Below are 26,942 nucleotides of genomic sequence, written 5' to 3'. Positions count from 1 at the left end.
TCTGACAACCAACATTTTACTTTGAGAAATTTCAAGCTGCAGTAAAGACACAAGAATAGGGCAAAGGCTCCCCACAGCCCTGCACCTTGAAAGTAAGTCGCAGAGACCCTAACCCTTCATGAAATTGACTCTTTGTAACACACGAACCCGCAACTTCACAGGAAGGGACAGGCTCCCACGGCATCGCTGTGTGCGCTGTCAGCCGTCACCTGACACTGGGAGCACCTTCCTTCTTCGCTTTACTTCATCCCCCCGGGAGGGCGTCTTTGGCAAGTGTTTAAATGCGTCAGGAACAAGAACGCAAAGTGGAACTGGAGCACGTCGCAGACTTTGGACCAGAAGTGGCCCGTGAGCCGCTGGAAGAGAGGCCACCGCGCAAGCTGATGGTCACACAGCTTGAGGACCACAAAGCCCACGCAGGAGAGCACGCCCAGGGCCAAGTACTTTGCCGAGGACGTGCCGCCGCGGCGCCCCTGGGTGCGCAGGGCCTGGCCCACAGCAGTGGCCATGTGCACGCCCAGCGCCAACTCAAAGCCACAGGGGTGCAGCAGGGCCAGGCCGTAGCTGCTCAGGGACAGGCCCTCGACAGCCAGGAGCAACCAGGGCTTCCAGCCCCAGTCCAGGCAGAGGCACCAGGCCACGGGCCACGCGAAGATGGGCAAGGTGAGCCACTGGTCCAGCACGGCGGCGGCCTGCGTCTGCGTCGCGATCCGCAGCCACTGGACCGGGCCGTAGACCAGGGCCATGCCGGCGAAGACATCCTTGAGGTAGCGTGCCCTCTGCACCTCGGCGGGGCCCCCGGGGGTGCTGGCCTCGCTCTGGAGCCAGTAGGCGCCCAGGAGCACGTAGGCCAAGTTAACGAGTGAGTTGAAGGGCATGGCCAGGAAAGCGGGGAGGCCGGCGAGCGGGGCTTCGGCGTAGTGCTCGCGGCCCACTTGGACGAAGACACTGTCGAAAACACCGCTGCGGACGGCGGCCACGCACAGGCAGCTGGCCAGGGCCACGTGGAGCAGGGCCCGCCCCGACGCGGCCTTCATCCCCGAGGTGTGACCCAGGCCGGAGAGCGCAAGGAGCAGCTGTCGCCGCGGGTGTTTCAGGATTCAGATAAACAGTTTTTGGCCCAACGGCCGCGCCTCGGCCTCCCGGCTGAGCCAGCAGGAAGCCGTCCCGTGATTTCCGCCGCAGATGCTGTGACCTTGCTCCGCAGGGGCGGGGGCGGGCCGGGGAAGGCGGGGGTTCTGCTGATTGGTTGGCACCGGCGGAGGCCCGGGTTCTGCCTCTTTCCTTTGTGGTTACAAAGAGAGTGCGGTTAGAAAGAAAATCTTCCCCCACTTCGCAGCCTCGGGATCCGCCACCCGCTTGCATCAGAAAAAAACAGAAATAAAAGTGCAGCGAGAGCCACAGTCCATTTGCCTTCGTGGGCGTGGCCTCCAGAAGCCTCGGGAACCCTCTGGAACCCTCTACCTAGCGGTTTCATGGCGCTCTCTCCTGACACCTATGCTGCTCTTCCGCATTTAGAGACTGAAATCTTGCCCAGGTTTATGGCTGAACCCACCTCAGTGCTGTTATAACTGTGGACGTTTCCAGGCGTGCCCCGAAGCCCTTTTAACCCAATAGCCAGGTCAATTAGAAACCACAAGCTGTGGTCCCATTTCTGGTCTCTAGGGTGAGGGACGGGGCACCGGGGGTCAGCGAGGAGGGGAGATGGGAAGGAAAGGTTTGCTTCCGCCTCTTGGCTGAGGCTGGTGGCAGGGGGAGCGGCCCCCAGGCCTGTCACCCTGGTTCACCAGCCTGCCCTGCCCTGAAGTGCGACACCTTCCCAAACCACCACCACCAACCCTTCCGCTTCCTGCGGTCCCAGGCCAACCAGCAGCGTGGGCTTACCGTGGACTGTCAGGTGCTGGGGCGGCTGTGCTCGGAGTGGGCCTAGGGGCTGAGAAATGCAAGAATATTCATGAGAGAGGCAGGTCAATGCTCTGAAAATGACTCAAAGGCAAGACAGCAGGCAAGACTGTGTGAGCCGGGCCTAGAACCCTTCTGGGCCTGTTTGCACACCTGTAGGATGCACCTTCCTACGGAGTCACTGGGTGAATTAAGTGAGTTTTTAGATGTGTGGACCACTTAGCACAAGGTCCAGGCTGCCTTTGGCAGTCTAGGACCTGGAAGGGCGAGGGTCCGATTGCGCCTTCTCCCTCTGGCTCCTTGCTCGCTCCTCGTTCCTGTTTGCCATTTCGCTTGGCACACTGGCACTGGGGCCCGCCGGGCCTCAGGGGGAGCTTCCTGGCTCTAATCCTGCCGCAAGGGCCTGCTGTTAAGTTCACAGATTGAACTGAAGCCCTTGCCCCGACTCTGCAACACCTCAGCGCGGGGCCCTGTTGCCACCCGCCTACCACGGCCTCCAGCCCAGGGGGCTGCCCCGCCCCAGGTGCCCACCTCCAGGAGGGCCACCTCTAAAGGGGTCCAGGCACTGCAGTCCCCAGCATCTCCCTTGCGTACGGCCAATGGCACCGTGCTCGGCCCCCTCGGGGGCTAGCCCTCTGCTAAAGGCAACCTCTGGGCCAGACGCCTAAGGGCCACCTGCACGTAGTCCTGCGAGCGAGTCGCAGGCCACAGTCTGCCCTCCTTCCCCCCTGCGCCTGGCCTGCTTACAACCCCCAACTCGGCTGTCCTGTCCTCTGTGGCACTGGCATGGCCCTGCCCAGCGGAACACCTAGTGTCTCTGGGTCCTTCCCTGAACCCACCCGGGGCCTGACTTGCTGGCGTGAAGATCCTCCTGTCTGCCAGCCGCCATGGAGGAGAGCCAGGGACAGGAGCCAAACAGTGTCAGCCTGTCAGAGAAGGAGGTCCGGACAGGGCAGGGCAAGTGAGCCCTCTCCGGCCGCTGTGCAAACGGAAAGGGAAACCTGCTTTCCAGGTCCACCCAGAAGACCACGCTGGGGACCTTATGGCCCAGCTCCGCTGTACCCCTGAGCTGCCAGGAGCCTTGGGACCCAACACTCCACGTTCTTCCCAGCCTCCTTCAGCACAGGATGGCCAGCGGGCTCAAGAGCATTATCCCCGCGGGTGCTGGTTCTGGGGTCTTTGGGGGAAGTCCTGCAAAACATGACAACTCCTGGCTGAGCGTTAAGAAGTGCTCCTGCTTCCTGGGTCAGGAGCCACCATCACCTGTTGCAGTACTGGCTTCTTCGGCCGGGAGCATCTCTAATAAATGCTTGCTGTGCCCCGGACTCCCTGGACCACCCTTGCTGCCCTTCTGCAGATCAGGGGCCACCCGGATGTCCAAGGAGCCTAGAGCCAGCACCGTGACTCTTGAACTCTGAGAAGAGAGTCACTGCACGGGGGCGAGTTCCCTGGGAACCAGCAGCTCGGCTTCCTTATTTTACAGGGGAAGGACCTGGGGCCAGAGCGGTGCTGTGAATGGTCAGAGGCCACACAAACACAGGTGAGGGCTCTCGTCTTTAGCTGCGTCACAGGACTCTTTGGCCGTTCTCAAACAAATGCCTCCAGATGCATAAACTACGACAGAAAATTCCAACATAAATTTAATACGTCTAAAGACAGGTATTAAAACATTTTTGAAAATGTGTGATAATATATGTGCTTGCTTCTTCTTTTTTTTTTGGCCCCACCTGGGGCATGAGGACGTTCTCAAACCAGGGGTGGAACTGGAGCAACAGCCATGACAACACCAAATCTTTAACCCACTGGGCCGCCAGGGAACTCCTGTGCTTCTTTATTAACAGGTTAAATGACAGGCTCTGCGGGAGGCTGAATAACTACGGTAATTTCAAAGCAGTTATTCAGCCTGCCAGTAGGTCTTGTAATTAATTTCAGGATCTCCATAGGAAAAGCCATCTGATCTAAAATGATCTCTCATCATTTCTTTTGGTGACATAGTCACCAGGCTAACGCTCTGGGCTTGGCTGCCTACACTTGGAATTGTAGGACAGGCCAACTTTCGGCTAGAGGTTGGTGGATGTCAAGATGAAATAAAGAGGACAGAATCTGGGAAGTTCACCTGCTGTCACTCCAAGACCCCGGACAGCAGCGCATTACAGCCTGCGTCTGGCAGTGACCATGAAGGTGCTGCGATGAGACGGTCTCCTGCAAGATTTGGAACGTGGGGGTGACGCCAGTACCCACCTCTGAAGGTTGTTATGAGAACTTACAGTATTGGCGCGAAAAGGCCAGCGAGCACCATCCGGGTATTTGGCCTCTCGGCTTTGCTGGGGGAAATTCAAATCTCGAAAAAGGGCGGACCCGAAAGGCGGCTGTGCGCTTGCGCGCGGGGCGGGGCGCAGGCTCTGGGAAGCGGGCGGGGCGGGGTGACGCGGGGTGACGCGAGGCGACGCGGAGCTCCCCTGCGCCCGCCCGCCCGGCTCAGGCGCCGCAGGCCGGGCTGCCCGCCCGACAGCCAGAGGAGCGGGGGGCCTGCCCGGCGCGCGGCGGCCCGGCTCGTCTCCTTGGGGCGCCGGCGGTTGCGGCGGCGCCCCCGCCTGGAGGCGGGGCGGCGGGCCTGGGAGCCTGGGAGGGCTCCGCCCCCGGCGCCGCGCGCCCGGCCGCGTTCCCGCCCACTCCCGCCCCGCCCCCGGCTCCCCCCGGCGGCGGGCTTCGGGCCGCCGCTCTGAGGCAGCTGGGTGTGCGGAGCAGAAACACGTCCGCTCCCTCGACCCTAGGACTGACTCGAATGTGTCCCGCCAGCCGCCTTCAGCAGCCTCTGTTCCTGTCCCCACTGTTAGTTAAAGGCGACGCCTCTAGAGTGTGTCCCTTCAGCGACCCAGGGGGCAGTTCCCATGGGGGGCGGGGCCAACCCCGTCTGAGGCCTTCTCATCCGGGCATTCCCCAGATGCCGCAGCCGCCATCTTTGTTTTGTGCTGAAAGTCGCTATTGACGCCCGAGGACGGCCGGGCGAGGGGAAGTGGCAAGATGGCGGCTCCCAGGGCGGAGGCGTGGAGGGGCTCTCGGGGGGGCCCCAGGGCTGGGCACGCCTGTGCCTGACCCCAGCGCGGCCTGATTCCAAGCCAAGCGCGCAGCAGCCCTGGTCCCTCGCCGCGAGGTTCCTTTAAGAGGCCTCGGCCGGGTGGAGAAGCCCGCGAGGGCGGGGGAGAGGTGGTGGTGGGGAAAACAGTGACGTCGCCCGACTCCGCCCCCTCGCCCGACCGCCGCCGCCGCCATGTTTAGTTGTTACTTCTTCACACAAGATGGCGGCTCCCAGGGAGGAGGCATGAGCGCCCTGCCGTTACCGCTCCTCCTGCCGTACAGTTGCCACTTCGGGGCCTAACTCTACCTCTTTGGAGCGGCTCCTGTGGGAAGGAGTCATAAGGAGGGAAGCGAGGATCGGACGCTGCCTTGCGTTTGGTTTGCAGTGGAAGAACTGACCCAGGAGGAAGAGAATAGGGGGGAAGGGGGAGCTTGTCTCAAGATGGCGGCTCCCAGGGCGGCAGGCTCAGCCTGAGCCGCAGAGGCGGACTAAGGGGAGAGCTTCGAGACCTCACGAGCCGTACGGCGTGGGCCTCCGAGCAGCCGTCGAGAATTCGGGCTCGGTCCACTGGCCTCTGGCGCGACTCTATTCCTTAAGAGTGTCGAGGCTGTTTCGGGAGCGGCCGCTGCACTAAGCGCTGGGCGGGGAAGCGGGACGGTCTCAAGATGGCGGCTCCCACAATTGTGGTCTGAGCGCCGACGGGGCTGGGACGACCGCGGCGCTTGTGGCTGCTTTCCACCCGCCCCGGAAGCCGGCCAGTGCAGGGGACTTGGGGGGTGTGGGAACCGGGCCGGGGCTCCGCCATTTCCGGCGGGGGAGGGCTACGACTGAGGAAGGGAGGAGAGAGAGGCGGCTCAAGATGGCGGCTCCCAGGGCCTCCCGCCCGAGCTTGTAAGTGGGAGCTCCCAGGCAAGGAGTCAGGGCGGCGGGACTCGGCGGCCTCCAGCTTCTCGGGCCCAGGCGCTCGGCAGTTTCAGGAGGCTCTTGAGGAGACGGGGTGAGCAAGAAGAAGGGGAAGAGCAGAAGTGAAGGAGAATAGTTAAGATGGCGGCCTCCATGGAGCCGTCCACCGCTGTGTGAGGAACCGCTTCTCCGTGAGAGCCGTCTTAGACTAAAGGGGGTGTGTGTGAGTGGAATTGGGGGGCTTCCTTCTCGCTTGGTGACTTTTTTCCACCGCGCCCTTTCCCGGAACTATGGCTTCGGCCGTGTCACCCGCCAACTCGCCAGCGGTGCTCCTGCAGCCTCGCTGGAAGCGAGTGGTGGGCTGGTCGGGTCCAGTACCCCGGCCCCGCCACGGCCACCGCGCCGTGGCCATCAAGGAGCTCATCGTGGTGTTTGGCGGCGGCAACGAGGGGATCGTGGACGAACTGCACGTGTACAACACGGGTGAGTGCAAAGCCCGCTGGGTCCTCCGATCTTTCCCTCTCTCCCTTCTTCGCCCTTCTCTTCCCTCCCTCTCTCCATCCCCTCCCTCTCCCTCCCCTGCCTTCCCTCCCTCCCTCCCCCCCTCCCTCCTCCCTCCCCGTCCTCCCTCTCCTCCTCCTCCCATTCCCCTTCTCCATCCGCAGTGATCTGCTTTTTTCTCCCCCCTCCGAGACCCTTTGCCGTGCCCGGCTCCTCTGCTTTTCCCTTCTTTTCCCTGCTTTTCCCCGCTCTCACACCCCTGCTGCTTCTGTGTTTGAGGGGTGCTTTTCATTATTGGAGAGGAACCCTCTAGCCCGGCTGGTGAGGGAGCGGGGGCGTCGCCAGCGGTGGTGACTTCAGACATACACCGTTACCCCCGCCAGGCGGGCGGATGCGTCCCTTTGGCGCAGAGTCCCACCCCCTTCCTCCCTCCTGCGCCTGCTCCGCTCTTCCCCGGCTCTAGTGCTCTTTCAGGAGAAATGACAACTTCTGGATTCCAGATTGGTTGCCTCTCTAGAGGAGCGGGGCAGAGTTGAGCAGCCTCCTCCCCACCTGGAGGAGGGGCGGGTTGTGTGCCCTGCGGGGTGACCGTCTCGCCCGTTGTGCCCGAGCCTTGGGGACGCACAGATCAGATGGCATTGCTTCTGATCACTTTCAGCATTTTACTTCTGGGGCGTTTCTCCTCACATCGCCTGTCGTCTTGATCTGGGGCCCTTTGGTGTAAGAGATGAATTTCACCCCTTCCCGACTCACTGCTTTCTGTGAGCTGGAGGGGGTTAGCCCGGCCGTTCTCCTGCTTCCCCCCAACCCACGGCCTGGCTGGCTGGGAGGAGCGGAATTCGGTGACAGACTGGGGACTGCGCTGCGCCTCTGTCTCCAGGTGTTGCTGGCGCGCCGGCTCGGCCTCTTGCCTGGTGTCCCTGCTAGGTCTCGGGGGCTTAGCCACATCCTCCTGCAGCTCCTGCCCCCGTGGTGGCCACTTGGCCAGCTTTGTACCCCTAGCGCCGCCTGGGGCCGGAGCTGCCTGTTGAGTCGCTGCTGCCCCGCAGGACCTGGCCTTGCTCCGAGCGAGGGGCTGGGCGTCCTCACCGAGGACGAGCGCAGGACGGTGGACCTGCACGTTCTGTGCCGGGGCAAAGACGGGGAGGCGGCGCGGTGCGGCGCGGCCCCTCCGGGTGGGACAGCATGATTTTAGGAAGCTCGCCTCGCCGCCGGGGAGGTGCATTCCCAGCAGCCGCGGTCCCTGGCCGCCTTCCAGTTGTCTCTCCCTCGCTGTCCCGTCTAGCGAACCCCTCTCGCGCCAAGGTTCTGGCGGTACCAGGTCCTGGCGCCTGAGCACTTCCTCTTCCTCCTGGCCTGGAGGTGGCCCCGGGGTAAGATGTGGGTTGGAGCGGGGCTCTTGGTGGGGTGCTCCCCTCCCCCACCAGCCCCCAGGCGCGAAGGACAGTGTTCTGTGCATCTCGAAGGTTGTTGACCCTACAGAGTTGACTTTCAGAGGCCGGAGGGTTGCTGGTGGCCCTTCCCATTCTGGGTCTGAGCACCTGTTGTCTCCAGTGAGGCTGGGCTGGCCGCGGGGCTGCATGCCAGCTGGCGCAGCTGCGGTGGCAGCGGTGGCCCAGTACGGTGAGGCCAAGGGGCAGGGCCAGCTTTAGAGAGGCGGCTGCCCTGAGCAGAACCTCCCGCACTCCTCGGACCCCCTTCTTTCTCGTAAGGCCTGGAGCAGGCTCCTTGGCAGGGAAATACAATTTTAGAAAGTAGGGCAGGGGCCTAGTTACCGTGAGCTCCAAAGTCCACTGCTTCCTGGGGCCTCTGTGTGTTCGTTAGTTTATTGAAATGAGGGGACCGCTTGGGCGTTACTCTGTTCTCCATCTGCAAGGACGTGCCGGGTAGAGGCCAGCCAGCCTTCTGGAGGCCACGGTCCCGATTCCTCCAGGGCGGCAGTTCGCAGAGTGCCCTGCCTGATGGGTCTCCTAGGCGACTCCCTGGTCCTCGCGGAGTGCTCGCTCGCTCGCTCTCCTCCTGCAGTCTCCGTGCTGCCTCTCCCGCCAGCCGGGGCGCAGATGCTGGGCATCCTTCGGGCATCCTCAGCTGCCACCTTGACAGCTGGCCTTCTGCTTCCCTTGGTTTTGTCTCAAATGAGGTCAGAGTGTACTCTCCAGCGCTTTTCCTTCTGCGCGATGAGTGCTCGGAGAGACTCGCCCTTTGGGGGGAGCTCGCATCTGGAAGGGCTCCGGGTCGCTAAGACAAAGGCTCCGGGGGGCATGTGCGTGCTCGCCGTCTGGCTTGGCTCAGCCACTGGGGCGGGGGGGGGGGGGCTGCACCTAAAGGCCGGGGAGGGGAAAGTGTGTGTCCTCCCGCCTCGGGGGCTGTGGGACCCTTAGCCGGCCTTTGGGCGGCCTTAGGGGAGCCACTGCCTTTGACCTCAGGGAGTTTCCTTGCCGCAGCCAAGCGGATTAGCCCGAGGGACCCGGCCCGGCAGGGTGGGGCGCATCCTGCAGGGGGGAGGGTGGGGCGGGCGGGCAGGAGCCCCCGCGTATCTGGGGGTGCCTCTCCGTTTTCACCCTGAGGCGGTTGGGGTCAGACTGGGGAAGTGACGCGTCCAGGGTCACTCTGCCAGCGGCGGCTGAGTCAGGCCGGCTCCGTGTCTCTTCCCTCCGCGGGCTTAGAGGCGGCAGCGGGGTCCTTGCGGCCCACGGGCCCGGGGCTGGGCCCAGGGCTGAGCGCGTCTCGAAGCGGCCCCCCTCGCCCCGGGCCCTCCGCGCCTCGCACAGTCACTTCCTGATCAGCCCCGCTGGCTTCTTGTGTCGGGAAATCCTGTTCAGCCTTCAGGGCCCTGCTCCGGTGGCCCCTCTTCTGAGAAGTGGCCCCTCCCGATCACCCGCGCTGCGTGTGCTTCGAGGCCAGGCGCGCGCCAGCTCCCGCCTCCCGCCGCGAGGCCCCCCTTCCCCGCACCCCTCCTCTTACGGGGAAGGAGGGACCCGGAGCCTGGGCGACGTGCCGCCCCCTCCCCCGATGAGCTACCACGATGAGGGGCCACGGAGGGCAGCTGTGCTTGTCGCAGGTGGTCCCTTAGGCCGGCCCAGGGCAGAACCCAGATGGGGCGACAGGAAGAAGGGTCCCTACCTCTGCCTGACGGGCTGCTCCTGATGGGCGTGCGGAGGGCCCCCGCCCTGACCGGAGTGTTCCAGAGCCAGACGGCCCCTCTGCGGTCCTGTGGGAGGAGCTTGGGGATGTGTCACCGGTCGAGTCTAGCCTGGCCAGCTGACCCAGCGGTCAGGGTGTGATGAGAAAGCTGTGTGTGGCGGCCACACGGGTGCGTGGGTGAGCCAGGGTGGCCCTTGGCTCCTGTGCGGAGGGCCCCTGTGTGGGCACCTTGCCGTCCCTTGAAGTTGGAGCAAGGTTCTTGTCTCTGTGTGTGTGTGTTGCTCGGTCACCTCGAGTAAGTCGCTGCTGCTCCCGGACTCTGTGCCATTAGCTGTTGAAGGAGGTTGACAGAGGGGCTCTCAGAGGTGTTTTGGCCTTTTTATTGTATTTTTATTTTTTGACTTATTTTGTGGTTGCACTCATGGCTTGTGGAAGTTCTCAGGCCAGGGGCCAAATCTGAGCCTCTGCTTGGCAGTGCTGGGCCGGGGATGGAACCCACCCCAAGCTGCCGCAGTCGGGTTCTTAACCCACTTTGCCGCAGCGGGAACTCCTGGCCATTGGATGAAACTCTTTCCAGGGATCATGTGAGGCCATTGCCCCCCCGTGTGTGCAGGGGCGATTTGCCGCAGCGTGGAGAGCTGCTGCTTTTCCTACTTCGTGTTTGTACCACGGGGGAGACTGAGGCAGGGAGCGGGAGTCCGGGGCTGGCTCTGCGGGAGAGGGGAGGGGTGAGCCGGCTGCTGGGCATCCTGGAGGCCCAGGGACTCCACAGAGCTGTCGGGGGGCCAGCAGCCTGTCCCGAAGCAAGCTATACAGCCGTGTAGGGGCGCGCAGGCACCTCTGTGTTGGGAAAGGCCCTAGAGTTGTGCTTCTGTGTCGGCGCAGGCCTCTCTGCCAGGGTGCGCGCTGAATCTTGAGGTGACAGCAGAGGGGTTGGGTTACCTGCTGACCAAGGGCGTGCCTGGCAGCAAGTCAGGCCAAGAAGCAGTCAGACCCCAAGAGGCGCTCCGTTCATGCCCCAGTCCCTTCCCTGGCCACCTGCCAGTCCGTCCCGGTCTGCTCTCTCACTTTTGACCCAAACTGATCTAGGGACGTGGAATGAGGTTTGTGGCTGCCAGTTTGAGGCTTTGGAGGGGGTGTGGAGTGTCCTTGACGGGAGAGCCCTTTAAATGACGTGTAACGAAGAGGGGGATCTTCGCCCCGTGATTTTGCTGGGCAGCCTGAAGTGAGGCGTGGAAGTGCCAGGCCGAGCGAGGGCAGGTCGTGAGCCTGGCTGCAGGGCCCCCAGCCCACGCCCAGCTGCACTGCTGTCACCTCTGACCCTGTTCTGGGGCAAAGGGGTACCATGGACCGTGGCACTGGGCAACAGCAGCAGAGGTGGGTCCCCGCCCCCTGGCTCTCCTGCACGGGGAGGTGCAGGCCGCAGGCCGGGGCACCCGGAGGGAAGGGCACGGGGCTGCCCAGCGGGCATTTCGGGTGTCAGCCGTTTCTTTCCAATGGCCCAAAGAGGAGCAGGGGAAGGAAGCTGGTGGCCACATCCCCAGGATTCCCTTGGTCCGCGACTTCCTGCTTCTTGGCGCGGCCGGGACACGAGGCGGGGCCGTGCCGGGCTGCTTTCGCTGAGGTGGGGGTGGGTGGAAAGCGGCCGGGATGGGGGCTGGCACCCGGGTGCTGAACGGACAGAGTCCCACACCCTCGGGAGAGGAGGTGGCGTCCCAGCCTCTCCTTTCTTGGACCGCATCGGAAGGCCGCTCGCTGCACGGCCGGCGGAGCAGGGCCGGGGGCTCTGGTGCCGCGAGCTCCCGAGGTGTATTGACGTCCGCCTCCTATCCCCCCAGCGACCAACCAGTGGTTCATCCCCGCCGTGAGGGGGGACATCCCTCCAGGCTGCGCGGCCTATGGCTTCGTGTGCGACGGGACGCGCCTGCTGGTGTTCGGAGGCATGGTGGAGTACGGGAAATACAGCAACGACCTCTACGAGCTGCAGGTGACGCCCCGGGCGCGTCTCGCCGCCGCGGGACAGGTGGCCCAGCTCACCCCGCGTTGAATTACTGGCTCTTGATTTTGCAGGCGAGCCGATGGGAGTGGAAGAGACTGAAGGCAAAGACGCCCAAAAACGGGCCCCCTCCGTGTCCTCGGCTCGGGCACAGCTTCTCCCTCGTGGGCAACAAATGTTACCTGTTCGGAGGTCTGGCCAACGACAGCGAGGACCCCAAGAACAACATTCCCAGGTGAGGCGGAGGAGGCTGGCACTCAGTGCCCTCCAAGGAGCTTTCCAGCCCTGGCGAGGCCCGGCGGGCAGGCTGGGAGGTGGGCGCCGCCCTGCCTGGGGCTGGTTCCTGCTCCTCAGACCCGGTGTCAAGTTGGCACTTTCCTCCTCGGGGTCTGCTGCCTGCAGCTTCCCTGCTGGCTGTTTTCTGAGCCAGGTGCCCCCTTGGCGCCTGGGAGGCTCTCGTCCCACACCCAGCTTCGCGAGCAGTGCAGCCTGGCATGGCCCGCCTGCTCTTCCTTTTCGACTCCTTCTCGTCCCGGCAGGAGCGGGGGGGGCATCTGGTGTGTGCCGGCGAGGCTTGCCAGGACTGGCCTTCTTTCTCCAGGTACCTGAATGACTTATACATCCTGGAACTGCGGCCAGGCTCTGGAGTGGTAGCCTGGGACATTCCCATCACTTACGGTGTCCTGCCCCCGCCGCGGGAGTCGCATACGGCCGTGGTCTACACCGAGAAAGACAACAAGAAGTCCAAGCTGGTGATCTATGGAGGGATGAGTGGCTGCAGGCTAGGCGACCTCTGGACCCTGGATATTGGTAAGACATGGGGGCGGCGGCTGCAGGGGCCCCGGGGCCAAGCTAGCCTGCGGGGTGTTGAGGTGGGCTCATGGGTGGGCATCTTTCTTGTGGCACAGTTGGGAGAGGCCCCTATTTGGCATTGTCGTCTTTCCCCGAGCTTCTGGCCCTTCTTTAAGGGAGAGCGAGGCTCAGAGTTCCCGTTGTGGCTCAGCATGTTAGGAACCCAAGTAGTATCCATGAAGTGGGTTCGATCCCTGGCATCGCTTAGTGGGTTGAGCATCCAGCGTTGCTGTGAGCTGTGGTGTAGGATGCAGGTGCAGCTCGCATCTGGCATTGCTGTGGCTGTGGTGTAGGCCCGCAGCTCCAGCTTCAGTTCGACCCCTAGCCTGAGAACTTCCCTGTGCCACGGGTGCAGCCCTAGAAAAATTAATCAGTAAGAGGAGGGAAGCTCAGTGTGCAAAGTTGGTCTGCTAGGTTACCGGAGAGTAAGGGGAGACGTAAGGGCCTTTCTGGAAGGGAACGGTGTAGGTTTCGTAGCCCGAGTCCCCATCAGCTGTCAAGTGGTTAGGCTGTGCTGGGGGACTGACCCTGCTCGGGTGCCGGCAGATCGGATGCCGAGAGAGCACAAGGCCGCTGGGGGCTCTTTGGCCTGGGCACCAGCTGGGGAATCCGGAGCGGTTGCAAGAAGTTCAGGCTGGTGAGAAGCTGGCTGTGCGGCTAGGGTTGGCACTGACGAGAGCTCATCGGGGCCGGGGGTCCCTGCCGCCCGGCCTGCCCGGCGCCCATGCTCTAGGCCGTGGAGGTGGCGTCGGGGGGAGCGCGTGCTGAGCGGACGTTCACAGAGGCTGCTGCCAGGATGGGAGACAGGCTGGGAAATGCGTGGGTAACCTTCCCTTCCCCGTTGGTCTTTGCAGAGACTCTGACGTGGAACAAGCCCAGTCTCAGTGGGGTGGCACCTCTTCCTCGGAGCCTCCACTCGGCCACGACGATAGGAAACAAGTGAGTAGCCAGCCGGGGCTTTTTCCTTCCTCCCCGGCCCCACCCTGGGCTCGCAGTCTCGTTCCAGCCGTCCCTGAGGCCGCAGGAGTCCTCTTTTTGGCCGGGCTGGCGTTCAGCAGCCCCGTCTTTGCATTTTGACCCTGGGGACTGAGGGAAGGCAGAGGCCGGGGAGAGGGGCACGGACGGTTCAAGACCCTCCCCAGCAGCAGCCGCGAGTCTTCGGCCATGCCACGGTCCCAAGCGAATGCAAGCAGTGGGGACTGGGTGACACAGTTCTCGTGAGGGCTGAGCCACCAAGTAGGAGCTTCGTGCGTCCTGGGGAGAGCTAGAGGACCGAGTGTCTTTAGGCCTTTCTGGATGGAAGAGGTGGCATCTAGCTCGGCACCTCCTCTACAATCCTCTCCTGCTCTTCCCTCCCTCGTCCCAGAATGTACGTGTTTGGTGGCTGGGTGCCTCTCGTCATGGATGACGTCAAAGTGGCCACACACGAGAAGGAGTGGAAGTGTACCAACACACTGGCTTGTCTCAACCTGGGTATGGCCTCCTCGGGCTCGGAGCGGCCTGCAGAGGGCTGCGGGCGGCCGGGCCCCCTCGGCCCCGAGCTGTGTGGGGAGTGCCGGGGGCGAAGCAGCTCGCGAGGCCCGGGCCTCTCTCTAGCATCCACCAGAGGTAGCCAGTGGTCAGGGCGCCGCGAGGGCCGCTCTCCTCCGCCCTGTGCGCGCAGGCTCGGCCCCGCTCCCGTCTCCCACCGGGGGTTGCTCACCCACCCTGCCGGGACTTGGCTGCATAGACGAGCCTTGCCTATAGGTGCCTTTAAAGCGAGCCGCCAGACGGCAGCCCGCTCCACGCGGCGCCGCGCCTGGCCACGGCCCTCCCCTCCGTCCCGGAGACCGTCCCACCCCGCGCGGCGGCGAGGGGCCTCATTCTTTTGACGTGCTCTCGTGGTGTCGAAACTTGCAGCGACGCTGCTCCGTGAGTATGTTCTCAGCACGTGCAAGTGACCTGGAGGGGGACCCCTAGAGGTAGAGATGCCGTCCGAGGGGTGTGGCCAAACGCAGACACCCCGGCGGCAGGCCCGACGGGTGAGCGTGTCTCCCTGGGGGCCGCCCCGCCCGCGGCTCGGGCACGAGAGTCACTCTGCCAGGCACCCTACGGGTGGAGCTGGCATTTCTCTTACCTTGAGCAAGGGTAGGTATTTTTGCTCAGGTCCTCCTGTCACCTGTTCCGCAGCCTGGCGTCCCTCCTCTCCCATCTCTTTCTAGAGGCTCTTGTGTTGTTTGATGTGCGAGAAGTGACATCTTGTTTCAGATCTCCCGGCTTGTAGCTTGTGGTTGGTCATCTTGGCGGTCTTTTTGCCAGAGTCGTGTTTTTTGGTTTTGTCTTCACTTAGTAATCTTTGATGACTTCCTGCTTTTAAGTCCCCGGCCCCGACGGCAAGAGGCCGAAAGCCACTGGGGGGGGGGGTCCCTGGCCGTGCTGACCTCCGCGTCTGCCCTCCCCAGACACCATGGCCTGGGAGACCATCCTGATGGACACGCTGGAGGACAACGTCCCCCGGGCCCGAGCCGGCCACTGCGCCGTCGCCATCAACAGCCGCCTGTACATTTGGAGTGGGCGTGACGGCTACCGAAAGGCCTGGAACAACCAGGTCTGCTGCAAGGACCTCTGGTACCTGGAGACAGGTAAGGCCCATTGGAGGGGCGTCGCCTCTGCCGTGGCTGCCCCGGCGGCCTCTGCCCGCCCTTCTCACCCGCGGTGCTCTCTCACAGAAAAGCCACCGCCCCCGGCCCGGGTGCAGCTGGTGCGAGCCAACACCAACTCGCTGGAGGTGAGCTGGGGGGCAGTGGCCACAGCCGACAGTTACCTTCTGCAGCTCCAGAAATATGACATTCCTGCCACGGCTGCTACTGCCACCTCCCCCACACCCAATCCAGTCCCGTCTGTGCCTGCCAACCCTCCCAAGAGCCCTGCCCCCGCAGCAGCCGCACCTGCCGTGCAGCCGCTGACCCAAGTAGGCATCACGCTCCTGCCCCAGGCTGCCGCCGCGCCCCCGACCACCACCACCATCCAGGTCTTGCCGACGGTGCCCGGCAGCTCGATTTCCGTGCCCGCTGCAGCCAGGACTCAAGGTGAGCCGGGGGCCAGCGTCTCCTGCCCGTTGGGCGTCTGCGTGGGCAGAGGTCAAGCACAGGCGCGTCACAGAAGCCCTTCTCTTGCCAGGTGTCCCCGCTGTGCTCAAAGTGACCGGTCCTCAGGCTACAACGGGAACCCCGTTGGTTACCATGCGACCTGCCAGCCAGGCTGGGAAAGCCCCCGTCACTGTGACCTCCCTCCCTGCAGGCGTGCGGATGGTCGTGCCTACGCAGAGTGCCCAGGGCACGGTGAGGAGCCAGGCTTCCTGGTGGCCGGGGGCCTGCAGAGGGGACCCGAGTCCCAACTGGGGCTTTTGCTCATCACCAGCTTAGGAAGTAATAAGTCGTTCAAGTTGTCACTGCAGTGGCTTGGGTCTCACTGCCGTGCGACAGTTCAGTCCCTGGCCCAAGGACCTTGATGTGCCATAGGTGCAGCCAAGAGAAACAAAAGAGAGAAATTACCCCCTCAGAAGGACCTCCCTGCCCTCTGAGCTCAAGGGCGCTTTAAACGTGTGCCTTCTTGTCCTGAAGCCCGAGGGGAGCGTCTAGCCAGCTGGGCCTTGACCCAGGCGCACGCGGCACAGGTGGATCTGACCCGGGGAGCGGTCCAGGTCTGCCGGCAGTGGTAGGAGTCCAGGTTTGGGGCCGGCAGAGCAGGCCCAGGCAGTCCGGAAAGCTGAGAGGGCGCCGCCTCAGGGGCGCCGAGAACCCGAGGGGCAGGGGTCGGGCGGCCTCGGCCCCGGCGCTCCGCGGGCTCACGCACCCCGTGCCGTTGCAGGTCATCGGCAGCAGCCCGCAGATGAGTGGCATGGCCGCCTTGGCAGCAGCGGCCGCCGCCACCCAGAAGATCCCTCCGTCCTCGGCACCCACAGTGCTGAGCGTCCCAGCCGGCACCACCATCGTCAAGACAGTGGCCGTGACGCCTGGCACCACCACGCTCCCAGCCACCGTGAAGGTGGCTTCCTCGCCTGTCATGGTGAGCGTCCCCCTGAGCCGGCGGCCTCCATGCCAGGGGTTCTGGGCACTGTAGTCAGACGGCGGTCCCTCCTGCGAGGCCGTCGCTCCACACGTGGTGCTTGCTGTGGGCTGTGGCACGGGCTGGCACCTTCAGGGGGGTGGCAGAAGGCGGCCTGTCAGTGTCCTCCGCTGCTTCGCGGGAGGAGAGCTAAACCGAGCTGAGCTCCTGGTGGGGGGGTGGCCCCACCCCTGCTCACCTGCAGGGGGCCGGGCTGCCTGGACCTTTGGGCTCATTCCGCCCCGCCCGCCGCTCTGCTCCGCTCCCTCCAGGTGAGCAACCCAGCCACTCGCATGCTGAAGACCGCGGCTGCCCAGGTGGGGACGTCCGTCTCCTCTGCGGCCAACACGTCCACCCGTCCCATCATCACAGTACACAAGTCAGGGACTGTGACAGTGGCCCAGCAAGCCCAGGTGGTGACCACGGTGGTGGGTGGGGTCACCAAGACCATCACCCTGGTGAAGAGTCCCATCTCCGTCCCCGGAGGCAGTGCTCTGGTGAGCGACGGGGGCCCCCCTGCCGCATGTGACACGTTCCGAGAGAGCCCCGCCCAGGCTGGGTCCTGGCCGGGTCTCTGGGTCACTCTTGCTGCTCCGTCCTCTGCTTCGTAGATTTCCAACCTGGGCAAGGTGATGTCTGTGGTCCAGACCAAGCCAGTTCAGACCTCCGCCGTCACGGGCCAGGCGTCCACCGGCCCGGTGACTCAGATCATCCAGGTGAGCTTGGGGGCCCCCGACTGTGTCCGGGCCTAGACGAGAGCCCACGAGCCTGGGCGGCACCGCCTCCTCAGAGACCAGCCAGACCCGTCCGGCCGTGACGCCGCTTCCCCGCGCGCCCACCTCCCCCGCCTGCGTGTCTCCCCCGTACAGACCAAAGGGCCCCTGCCAGCCGGGACCATCCTGAAGCTGGTGACGTCCGCAGACGGCAAGCCCACCACCATCATCACGACCACGCAGGCTGGCGGGGCAGGCACGAAGCCCACCATTCTTGGCATCAGCAGCGTGTCCCCCAGCACCACGAAGCCGGGCACCACCACCATCATCAAGACCATCCCCATGTCAGCCATCATCACGCAGGCGGGCGCCACGGGTGAGGGCCGGCGCCCGGGGCGGGCGCGGGCGCGCTCGAATCGAGGGGCTGCGGGGGGGGGAAGCCGTCGGAAGGGGGCCTGAGAGAAACGGGACGTGTCCGCCACCCTCTTCCGTCCAGGTGTGACCAGCAGTCCTGGCATCAAGTCCCCCATCACCATCATCACCACCAAGGTGATGACCTCCGGAACCGGAGCCCCCGCCAAGATCATCACTGCCGTGCCCAAAATCGCCACCGGCCACGGGCAGCAAGGCGTGACCCAGGTGCGCGCGGGCCACCTGTGTCCTCCGCTGGGGACAGAGAGGGGCAGGGCGGGGGGCGGCCTGCTTTGACAGGGGCGCTCTCCTCTGGTGTCCAGGTGGTGCTGAAGGGCGCGCCGGGCCAGCCGGGCACCATCCTCCGCACCGTGCCCATGGGGGGCGTCCGCCTGGTCACCCCCGTCACCGTCTCCGCAGTCAAGCCGGCTGTCACCACGTTGGTTGTGAAGGGCACCACAGGTGTGTAGGCCTTGGGCTCGGGGCGAGGGCACAGGGGCCCCTCCCCGTCGGGTGCCCCCAGCCCTGCCCGGGGGAGGACAGTGGCAGAGAAGAGGGCGCCAGCTGCAGACCTCTGCCCGCATCCCACGCCTGCCTCCCTCCCCACCTGCAGGCGTCACAACTCTGGGCACAGTGACAGGCACGGTCTCCACCAGCCTCGCCGGAGCCGGGGGCCACAGCACCAGCGCCTCCCTGGCCACGCCCATCACCACCCTGGGCACCATTGCCACCCTCTCGAGCCAGGTGATCAACCCCACTGCCATCACTGTGTCGGCAGCGCAGACCACGCTGACGGCGGCCGGCGGCCTCACCACCCCCACCATCACCATGCAGGTAGGTGCGGGCCGTGTGCCGGTGCCAGTGCCAGCGCCGGAAGGGATGCCCCGGTCTGAGGCTCCCAGGCTCCGCCACGGGGCAGCCTTCCTAGGCTTCCTGCCACCGCCGCCACTGCCACCACCACCGCCGCTGTGGGCGGCCGGGTTCTTCCTCCTATTTCGTTGAGCCTGGGTCTCCTCTTCACGCATCTCGAGCCGAATCTCTGGAAGCGGCGGGGCTTTGGCACAGCACGGGGTCGGCAGGGTCCCCGCCCCTTCACGGGCCCCTAGTCCTTGTGGCACCTCCTCCCTGGGCCCTGAGCAGGCAGGCAGGTCCTGGGGTTGCCGAGACTGTGGCTCGAGGAGCCGGCGCGGGTGACGCGGCGGGGCGGCGGCGCTGACGCTGCCTGTCGCCTTTCCCCCCAGCCCGTCTCGCAGCCCACCCAGGTGACTCTGATCACAGCCCCCAGCGGGGTCGAGGCCCAGCCTGTGCACGACCTCCCGGTGTCCATCCTGGCCTCGCCCACCACAGAGCAGCCCACGGCCACCGTCACCATTGCCGACTCGGGCCAGGGCGACGTGCAGCCTGGCACCGTGACCCTGGTGTGCTCCAACCCGCCCTGTGAGACCCATGAGACGGGCACCACCAACACGGCCACCACCACCGTCGTGGCTAACCTCGGGGGGCACCCCCAGCCCACCCAAGTGCAGTTCGTCTGTGACAGACAGGAGGCCGCCGCTTCTCTCGTGAGCTCCGCGGTGGGGCAGCAGAATGGCAGCGTGGTCCGAGTCTGCTCCAACCCGCCGTGCGAGACCCACGACACGGGCACCACCAACACGGCCACCACCGCCACCTCCAACATGGCCGGGCAGCACGGCTGCGCCAACCCGCCCTGCGAGACCCACGAGACGGGCACCACCAGCACGGCCACCACCGCCATGTCGAGCCTCGGGGCCGGCCAGCGGCGAGACGCCCGGTTCGCCTGTGCGGCCGGCACCGTGCCCGCCGCTGCGGTCCGGGTCGGCGTGGCTGCTGGCGCGGCTGCCGGCGCCGCAGAGGGTGCCCAGGGCGCCGTCAAGCCCTCATGCCAAACCCGCCAGACCAGCGCCACCAGCACCACCATGACTGTGATGGCCACTGGGGCCCCGTGTCCTGCTGGCCCGCTCCTCCGACCCAGCCTGGCCCTGGAGGCCGGCGGGCACGGCACTGCCCTGGTGCAGTTAGGCCCCGTGAGCGCCCAGGTCAGAGCCGGCAGCCTGGGCGGCGAGGACAGCCCCCTGGCCAGCCTGGGCTCGCTGGTGTCTGTGGGGCGCCCGCTGGAGGCACACCGCAGCCACACGACCAGCACCCCCACTGCGGCCTGCACTGACCTGGGCGCTGGGGAGCCTGGCGAGGCGCAGGGCACCCCCGTGCTCGTGTACGAGAGCTCAGCCGGCCCCGCCGTGACTGCAACAGCCCTGGAGGCGCTGCTGTGCTCCTCGGCCGTCGTGACCCGGGTTTGCTCCAACCCGCCTTGCGAGACCCACGAGACGGGCACTACCCACACGCCCACCACTGCCACGTCGGGAGGGGGCGCGGGCCAACCAGAGGGTGGGCAGCAGCCCCCCGCCAGCCGCCCCTGCGAGACACACCAGACCGCTTCCACTGGCACCACCATGTCGGTCAGCGTGGGCGCCCTGCTCCCCGACGCCGTGCCCGCCCACAGGACCCCGGAGTCCGGCTTGGAGGGGGCACCGTCCCCCACGGTCACTCCCCAGGCCGCTGCTTCATTGCTGGCTCCCTTCCCGACGCAGAGGGTCTGCTCCAACCCCCCCTGCGAGACCCACGAGACGGGCACCACACACACGGCCACCACCGTCACCTCCAACATGAGCTCCAACCAAGGTGGGTGGCATCCGCCGGCCCTGGGGCTCCGCGAGAGGCCTGTGTGAGATTCCGTGAGGCTCAGTTGACCAGTGCGGGCAACGGGTGTTTTTTCCGGGCGGTGGCAGCCTCCGGTGCTGGCGCAGGAGGGGAGCCCTGGCCGCCAGGGGCCTGTCAGCCCACTGTCTGCTTGCCCCCCGACAGATCCCCCACCACCTGCCAGCGACCAGGGAGAGGTGGAGAGCACCCAGGGCGACAGCATGAATATCGCCAGTTCCAGTCCCATCACAACGACGGGGTCCTCCACGCTGACGCGGGCTGTGACCACCGTGACACAGTCCACACCGGTGCCCGGCCCTTCGGTGCCGGTAAGAACCCTGGGAGGGAGGGGTTCCCTTTTGCCTCGCTGCTGCCTCCCACAGCTCGGGCCCGGCTGTTCTGGAACTGGACGCTAGATGGCACTGTCGCACCAAGCACGCGCCACTCCGGCTCCTTGTCCAGACCATAAAAGGGCAGCCTGGGTGCCTGGCAGGCAGGAGGCAAGAGAGCCCCCCCGTCCTGGGGGTTTCACGGGCGCTTTTGCCTCTGTAGCTGTCTGCCCTGGCTTGTCCTTCTGCCGCCCGCTGTCAGGGTGGCACGGCACACGTCCAAGGATGGGTCGCAGTTGGCCGGCCCATCGACGGTCTCTGCTCGTGCCGCGCCCCCGCCCATCACACGGGGTGGCGCAGGCCCGTTGAGGATGCAAATCCAGGCCCACGGGGAAGGATCCGGGTCTGCCTGCTTCTGGCCCCCCTCTTCTCTCCTCTGATGGGGTTTCTCTCCCTTTCTAGAAGATCTCATCAGTGACTGAAACTACCCCAGGGGCTCTGACCACCGAAGTCCCCATCCCGGCCACGATAACAGTGACCATAGCCAACACAGAAACTTCTGACATGCCCTTCTCTGCTGTTGACATCCTGCAGCCCCCAGAGGAGCTCCAGGCCTCGCCAGGGCCTCGCCAGCAGCTTCCGCCACGGCAACTCCTGCAGCCCGCCGCCACGCCCCTGATGGGGGAGTCCGCTGAGGTGCTGTCTGCCTCCCAGACCCCTGAGCTCCAGGCCGCCGTGGATCTGAGCAGTACAGGGGACCCGTCTTCAGGCCAGGAGCCTGCCACCTCGGCCGTGGTGGCCACTGTGGTGGTCCAGCCTCCCCCGCCCACGCAGTCCGAAGTAGACCAGTTGTCGCTTCCGCAAGAGCTGATGGCCGAGGCGCAGGCAGGGACCACCACCCTCATGGTAACGGGGCTCACCCCCGAGGAGCTGGCGGTGACTGCAGCTGCCGAGGCGGCCGCCCAGGCCGCGGCCACGGAGGAAGCCCAGGCCCTGGCCATCCAGGCCGTGCTCCAGGCCGCACAGCAGGCTGTCATGGGTAGGTGCAGGGGGGAGCCGCGAGGGGAAGACAGGCCCCTCGGGAGGAGTGAGGACCCACGGTTCTGGAGCCTGGCTGGTGCCGGGCGGCCCGAGAAGAGGAGGCGTGGCAGGGAGGGCCGGCCGAGGGGGGCCCCAGGAGGGAGGCGGCATCTCTAGATCGGGAAGGGCTGGAAAACGGGCTGTGGGAGCAGCTCTGAGGCCGCGCGGCGCTCTAGCTGGGGCGGGACCCCAGGAAGCCAGGGGCGGGCGCCCCTTGCCCGACGCCCCTCTTGAGTAGCCTTTCCTCCGCCCTGGAGCAGGCACCGGGGAGCCCATGGACACATCTGAGGCAGCGGCGGCTGTGACCCAGGCGGAGCTGAGCCACCTGTCGGCTGAGGGCCAGGAGGGTCAGGCCACCACCATCCCCATTGTGCTGACACAGCAGGAGCTGGCCGCCCTGGTGCAGCAGCAGCAGCTCCAGGAGGCGCAGGCCCAGCAGCAGCAGCACCACCTCCCCACCGAGGCCCTGGCCCCTGCCGACAGCCTCAACGACCCCACCATCGAGAGCAACTGCCTCAATGAGCTGGCCGGGGCCGTCCCCAGCACCGTGGCCCTGCTCCCGTCCACGGCCACCGAGAGTGAGTGTGACCCTGTGCGGCCCCGGGCGCGTTTCCCGCAGTGCCGCGGGCCCCACTGGGTGCAGGCCCCTCCTCCCGCGGCAGCTGCTGCTCCTGTTCCTGCTCATGCCGTCTTTCCTCCCAGGCCTGGCTCCATCCAACACGTTTGTGGCCCCCCAGCCAGTCGTGGTCGCCAGTCCCGCGAAGCTGCAGGCCGCAGCTACCCTGACCGAGGTGGCCAACGGCATTGAGCCCCTGGGCGTGGTGCGTCGGGCGCGCCTGTGTGGGGAGGGGCTGCGCCCCCGGCCCCCGAGGGCTGGGGGCCTGATTTCGTCCCCCCTTCCACCCTCCAGAAGCCGGACCTACCGCCCCCGCCCAGCAAAGCCCCCGTGAAGAAGGAGAACCAGTGGTTTGACGTGGGCGTCATCAAGGGCACCAACGTGATGGTGACGCACTATTTCCTGCCACCCGATGACGCCGTGCCGTCGGACGTAAGTGTCTGCGGGAGCTGCCGTGCTCCAGTGGGTCGTGACCTCTTCGGGCGGTGGCGAAGCCCTCTCTCAGCCTGCTCGGCTCTGCCCCCAGCGTGGGGAAGGGGCTGCCTCGTTCCCGGGGGCCGAAAACCGCCTGCAGGTTCCAGGGCCACCTGCCGAGCAGCCCTCTCCATGGTGGCGGTCCCATCAGTTTCATCTCGCTCTGTCACCTGGCCTCTTCCCCAGGATGACTCCGGCACTGTCCCCGACTACAACCAGCTGAAGAAGCAGGAGCTGCAGCCGGGCACTGCCTACAAGTTCCGAGTCGCCGGGATCAACGCCTGCGGCCGGGGGCCGTTCAGCGAGATCTCGGCCTTTAAGACGTGTCTGCCCGGCTTCCCGGGGGCCCCCTGTGCCATCAAGATCAGCAAAGTACGTCTTGTGCGGGACCTCCTCCGCCCCTGGCCGCGAGTCCGTACGCATGGGGCTCCCTTTCGTGCCGGCCCAGGTGGCGGTGGCTCGGGAGAGGCCCCGAGGTGCGGGGCGGGCTGGGGTTCCTGGCTCTGCCTCCGATTGGCCGGGTTCCTGTCGGCGGCCTCTGGCGGTGAGCGTCCTGCTCTGTCCGCTCCTCTCACGGCGGAAGCTCGGGGACCCGTGCGCATCAGCTCCCGTTTCCTGATGAGGAAACGGAGGCACCGGGAGGCTGAGGGACAGGCCGTACGTGAGGTGTCCTAAACCCGTGTTCATGCTGCTTGCGCCTTGCTCCCGGTCGGGCTGCCTTCCAGGCGGGGGCGGGTGAAGCCCTTCCTGCGGAGCGTCTCGGCCTCGGCCGTGAGGTAGATTTGCTCGGCGAGTAGGGCGAGCGAAGGGCGAGTGAAGGGCGAGCAGCCTGTTCTGGAAGCTTCTCTGTTCCCGGACAGGCAGGGCGAGAATAAGTCACAAAGGCCGCGCAGGGCCCGATAGGGCCCGGCGTGACCCCTGCCCCGCGCTCGCTTCTAGAGTCCCGATGGAGCCCACCTGACCTGGGAGCCGCCCTCCGTGACCTCCGGCAAGATCATCGAGTACTCGGTGTACCTGGCCATCCAGAGCTCGCAGGCCGGCGGCGAGCCCAAGAGCGCCGCCCCGGCCCAGCTGGCCTTCATGCGGGTATACTGCGGGCCCAGCCCCTCCTGCCTCGTGCAGTCCTCCAGCCTCTCCAACGCCCACATCGACTACACCACCAAGCCCGCCATCATCTTCCGCATCGCCGCCCGCAACGAGAAGGGCTACGGCCCAGCCACCCAAGTCAGGTGGTTGCAAGGTGGGTGCTTTGTCGGGGCGGTAGGACTGCCGGGCCCCGGGGCGGGGCGGGGCGGGGCGGGGCGGGCGGCCCCGAGGCTGCTGCGCCCCGGAGCGTGTCGTACCCGCCTCGCCAGGCTGCTCACCAGCTGCCTCCCCTGTGCTTTTTCCTCCCAGAAACCAGTAAAGACAGCTCTGGCACCAAGCCGGCCAGCAAGCGGCCCATGTCCTCTCCGGAAATGTAAGCGGGAGGTGGGGGGGGGGCCTCCGAGGAGCCCTCAGGGCCGGGGCCGGGGCCCGGGAGGAGAGCGTGTGGGAGCCGGAGGGCGGCTGGCCCGCCGGGTGCCGCCGCAGGCCCCGCCGAGGCCCGCCTGACGCTCCGCTTCTGCTCCCGCCTTCCCAGGAAATCCGCTCCAAAGAAGTCGAAGGCAGACGGTCCGTGAGAGGCCGCCCGGCCCCGGATTCCTCGCCGGCCCCTCCTGCTTCGGGAATGCCACCCGCCAGGGCCTGCCCGTCACCCACCCAGCGCTCGCCTCACCCTCTCGAGCCCTGGCTGCTCTTCTCCCTCCCTCTCTCTCTCTCTGTTTTTAAAATGATCTCAAGAAAGCACATTTTACCGTGGCCGTGGGAGACGGCGGAGGCGGGAAGAGCAGACGCCCTCAGAGGGCGGGACCGAGAAACTCACAGGACGAAGGACACGCACAGGACACGGCAGGCGCCTCCGGAGCCTGCAGGCCTCTTGCTGTTCGTGACCCTTGGATCCGGGGAGCGGCCAAGGCCCAAGGTGGGGGGGCCTGGAAGCCGAGGATGGGCGCCCCCAGCACCCTCCCGCCTCTGCTGCGAGAGGCTTTTCGGGGCAGCCAGCACTGGGTGTCTCTCCGGTCCGGTATCTTCCTCTGTTGGCTGAGGTCCCACCACCGAGCGGCCGCCCCTGCCCAGCAGTCCCCGGGAAGCTGACGCCTTTGCTCAAAGGCCTTCGTGCTCCCCCTTTTCCTCTGCCCTCTTCTTTCCCACTTAGAGAGAGAGAAAGAGAGAGAGAGAGAGAGAGAGAGAGAAGAAAAAGAAGGAGGTGGCAAAGGAGCCCCGCGGGGCCGAGCCATGTTCTGTGAAAGCCCCCGGCCCCCCGGCGCTGAGCCGCCCGCACCCAGCCTGGCCTCGGCCGCATCACCAACTGCTGCATTTGTTGTATTTTTTTAAGTTGAAATTGATGAAGTTAACATTTTTATTGTAATTTTAGCCTTAGCGTGTGGGGTTTTGTCCCTTTTTTTGTTGTTGTCGTTAGCTGTGTACAGAATGTGTATCTTTTTTTTTCCATTTTTTTTCTCCTTGGCTAAGCCTTGGCAGGGATCTTTCTGGAGGAGAAGCTGGTGGCAGCCAGGCCAGGAGAGGCACGGAACCTCCCCTGTGGCTCTGGTGTGTGCCACCCAGCCGCTTTGTTCTGGTGGGCCCTGCCCTCTGCCCCTTTGCCTGTCCCCGGGCCTCTGGGACGAAGGAGGGCGCTTGCTCCACGCCCGGAGCCCTGAGCTGGAGAGGCTGCCGGAGCCCGAAGCCGGATGTCTGAGGAGGATGGGCCCGAGGTGGGGGCCGGGGCCTGGTCCCCAGGCCTGGGTCATAGCGCACTCCCTGGCTCCTATGACCGGCTTAGAGCATGTGACACCCATGGCTGCGGCTTCCTGCAGCCACCCCCTCACGGCAAAGCTGGTGCGGGACGGAGGGGCCTCGGCCTCAGAGGCGGCCTGGGAGGGCCGGTGGTGTGGTGCCACCCATTCTATGAATTTGCAGTGCAGTCCCCAAGCTGGGGCCAGACTTGGGGGGGGGCTTGGGGCTCTGCTTGGAGTGGCTAGTGAGGCAGCTTTCTGCCCCAAGCCCAAGCTTTGGGCAAGGAGCCAGGCTTGCGAGCAGGTCGCACAGAAGAAAGAATTTAAAACGAGCAGCCGGTATTTTCAAAGCCCGTTTCTCTGCCCTGGAGATGCAGCTGTGGCTGGAGGGACCCCAGCCTCTTCAAGCCCCCGCCCCAGCCCACGCCCTCTGGGGCCTCTGGTTGGTTGTATTATAGTATATTTCGCTGTGGAAACATGTCACGTTTAGTCACCTTGGAGCCCGCTCGCCTGGTCCCGTCGTTTTCCTGTCCCTTTGATCTCTCGTTCATCTATTGTAGAGTAACCCCTGTGACTCAATATTACCATAGTGCGATGTCGTTTTGTGCTATTTTGAACAATTAAAAAGACTTTTTTTGAAATAACCACTTGCTGTCTCGCTGTGTCTGGGAAGTGGCAGTGGCCCTGTAAGACTCGCCAAACCGCCTCCAGTTGCCTCCCGTGTTTCAAAGCTTTGCTGGACCAGGACTGGGTGGCGCCCGGAAGATCCCATGGCAGCCGCAGTGCGGGGCACAGACCCGGGGGCTCCCGGGGCAGCTGCTGCTGATTCCGTGTGTCTACACCAAGTCACCTTCCCTCTCCCGGACCAGCGGACTGGCAGGTCTCCACCCCTGGCCTCCTTGGCCCGTGGGCCAGGCCTGAGCTCCTCCCACCAAGAGCTCAAGGCCCTCAGGGTGTCACTTCTGCGGGGCAGCCGGGTCAGGCAGAGTGGCTCCCGTGTCTGGCCCTTCCTACATACCCATCAGGCCCCCGAAGGGGAAGCAGCAGAACTTGCGTTGAGCCCATTGTAACGGTGCCACTGGTGGGGCGGGGGAATATCTGGAGTGGTGGCGCCGCCAGGGCTAGTTGGGCAGAGTGCCTGGGGAGAGGCCAGAGCCCCAGCACAGCCTGGGTGCCAGCCAGGCAGAAGGGAGCAGCACCATGCTGCCCGGTCCCCGTGCTCCTGACTGGGGCCCTCGGTCCCGCCTTATTTCCCCCTGCTGGCAGGTCACCATGGCACCGAAAGCCACGCCCTCCGTCCTTCTCGACACCGGGAGCCAAGG

At 65.3% G+C, this 26,942-nt stretch overlaps 2 protein-coding genes across 19 annotated transcripts; one reads left to right on the top strand and one right to left on the bottom strand.

Moving 5' to 3' along the window:
• TMEM187 (transmembrane protein 187) lies at positions 1-9,602 on the bottom strand. 5 transcript variants are annotated; one of them, XM_085007539.1, is made up of 3 exons: positions 9,509-9,602; positions 1,885-1,933; positions 1-1,284 (listed from the first exon to the last, which is right to left on the bottom strand). In XM_085007539.1, exon 3 carries the CDS (start codon positions 1,035-1,037, stop codon positions 240-242), a length of 798 nt encoding a protein of 265 aa, XP_084863665.1. In that variant the 5' UTR covers positions 1,038-1,284; positions 1,885-1,933; positions 9,509-9,602; the 3' UTR covers positions 1-239. The 5 variants fall into 5 exon arrangements, with proteins under 5 accessions (XP_084863665.1, XP_084863664.1, XP_084863662.1 ...); XM_085007538.1 differs by lacking the exon at positions 9,509-9,602 and adding an exon at positions 2,742-4,211; XM_085007536.1 differs by lacking the exon at positions 9,509-9,602 and adding an exon at positions 4,019-4,211.
• Positions 5,195-26,264, top strand: HCFC1 (host cell factor C1). Of its 14 annotated transcripts, none has more exons than XM_085007511.1 (26): positions 5,195-6,367; positions 11,368-11,516; positions 11,600-11,760; positions 12,127-12,335; positions 13,232-13,316; positions 13,744-13,850; positions 14,819-14,998; positions 15,086-15,445; positions 15,537-15,697; positions 16,227-16,424; positions 16,736-16,960; positions 17,075-17,179; positions 17,333-17,552; positions 17,673-17,815; positions 17,911-18,049; positions 18,201-18,421; positions 18,829-20,287; positions 20,471-20,634; positions 21,229-21,673; positions 21,975-22,292; positions 22,417-22,505; positions 22,625-22,762; positions 22,991-23,176; positions 23,744-24,044; positions 24,200-24,263; positions 24,426-26,264. In XM_085007511.1, exons 1-26 carry the CDS (start codon positions 6,175-6,177, stop codon positions 24,463-24,465), a joined length of 6,060 nt encoding a protein of 2,019 aa, XP_084863637.1. In that variant the 5' UTR covers positions 5,195-6,174; the 3' UTR covers positions 24,466-26,264. The 14 variants fall into 14 exon arrangements, with proteins under 14 accessions (XP_084863637.1, XP_003135533.3, XP_084863636.1 ...); XM_003135485.6 differs by having other exon boundaries at positions 22,417-22,535; XM_085007510.1 differs by having other exon boundaries at positions 21,972-22,292.
• The last annotated feature ends 678 nt before the right edge of the window (positions 26,265-26,942 follow it).

This window comes from Sus scrofa, chromosome X (assembly GCF_054392235.1).
Source record: "Sus scrofa isolate SSC_HxYL_T2T_F1_AM1 chromosome X, Sscrofa_HxYL_maternal_Yorkshire_Landrace_v2.0, whole genome shotgun sequence".
Lineage (NCBI taxonomy): Eukaryota > Metazoa > Chordata > Mammalia > Artiodactyla > Suidae > Sus > Sus scrofa.
The sequence above is the reverse complement of the archived record's forward strand: the minus strand, read 5'-3'. Positions and strand labels throughout refer to the sequence as shown.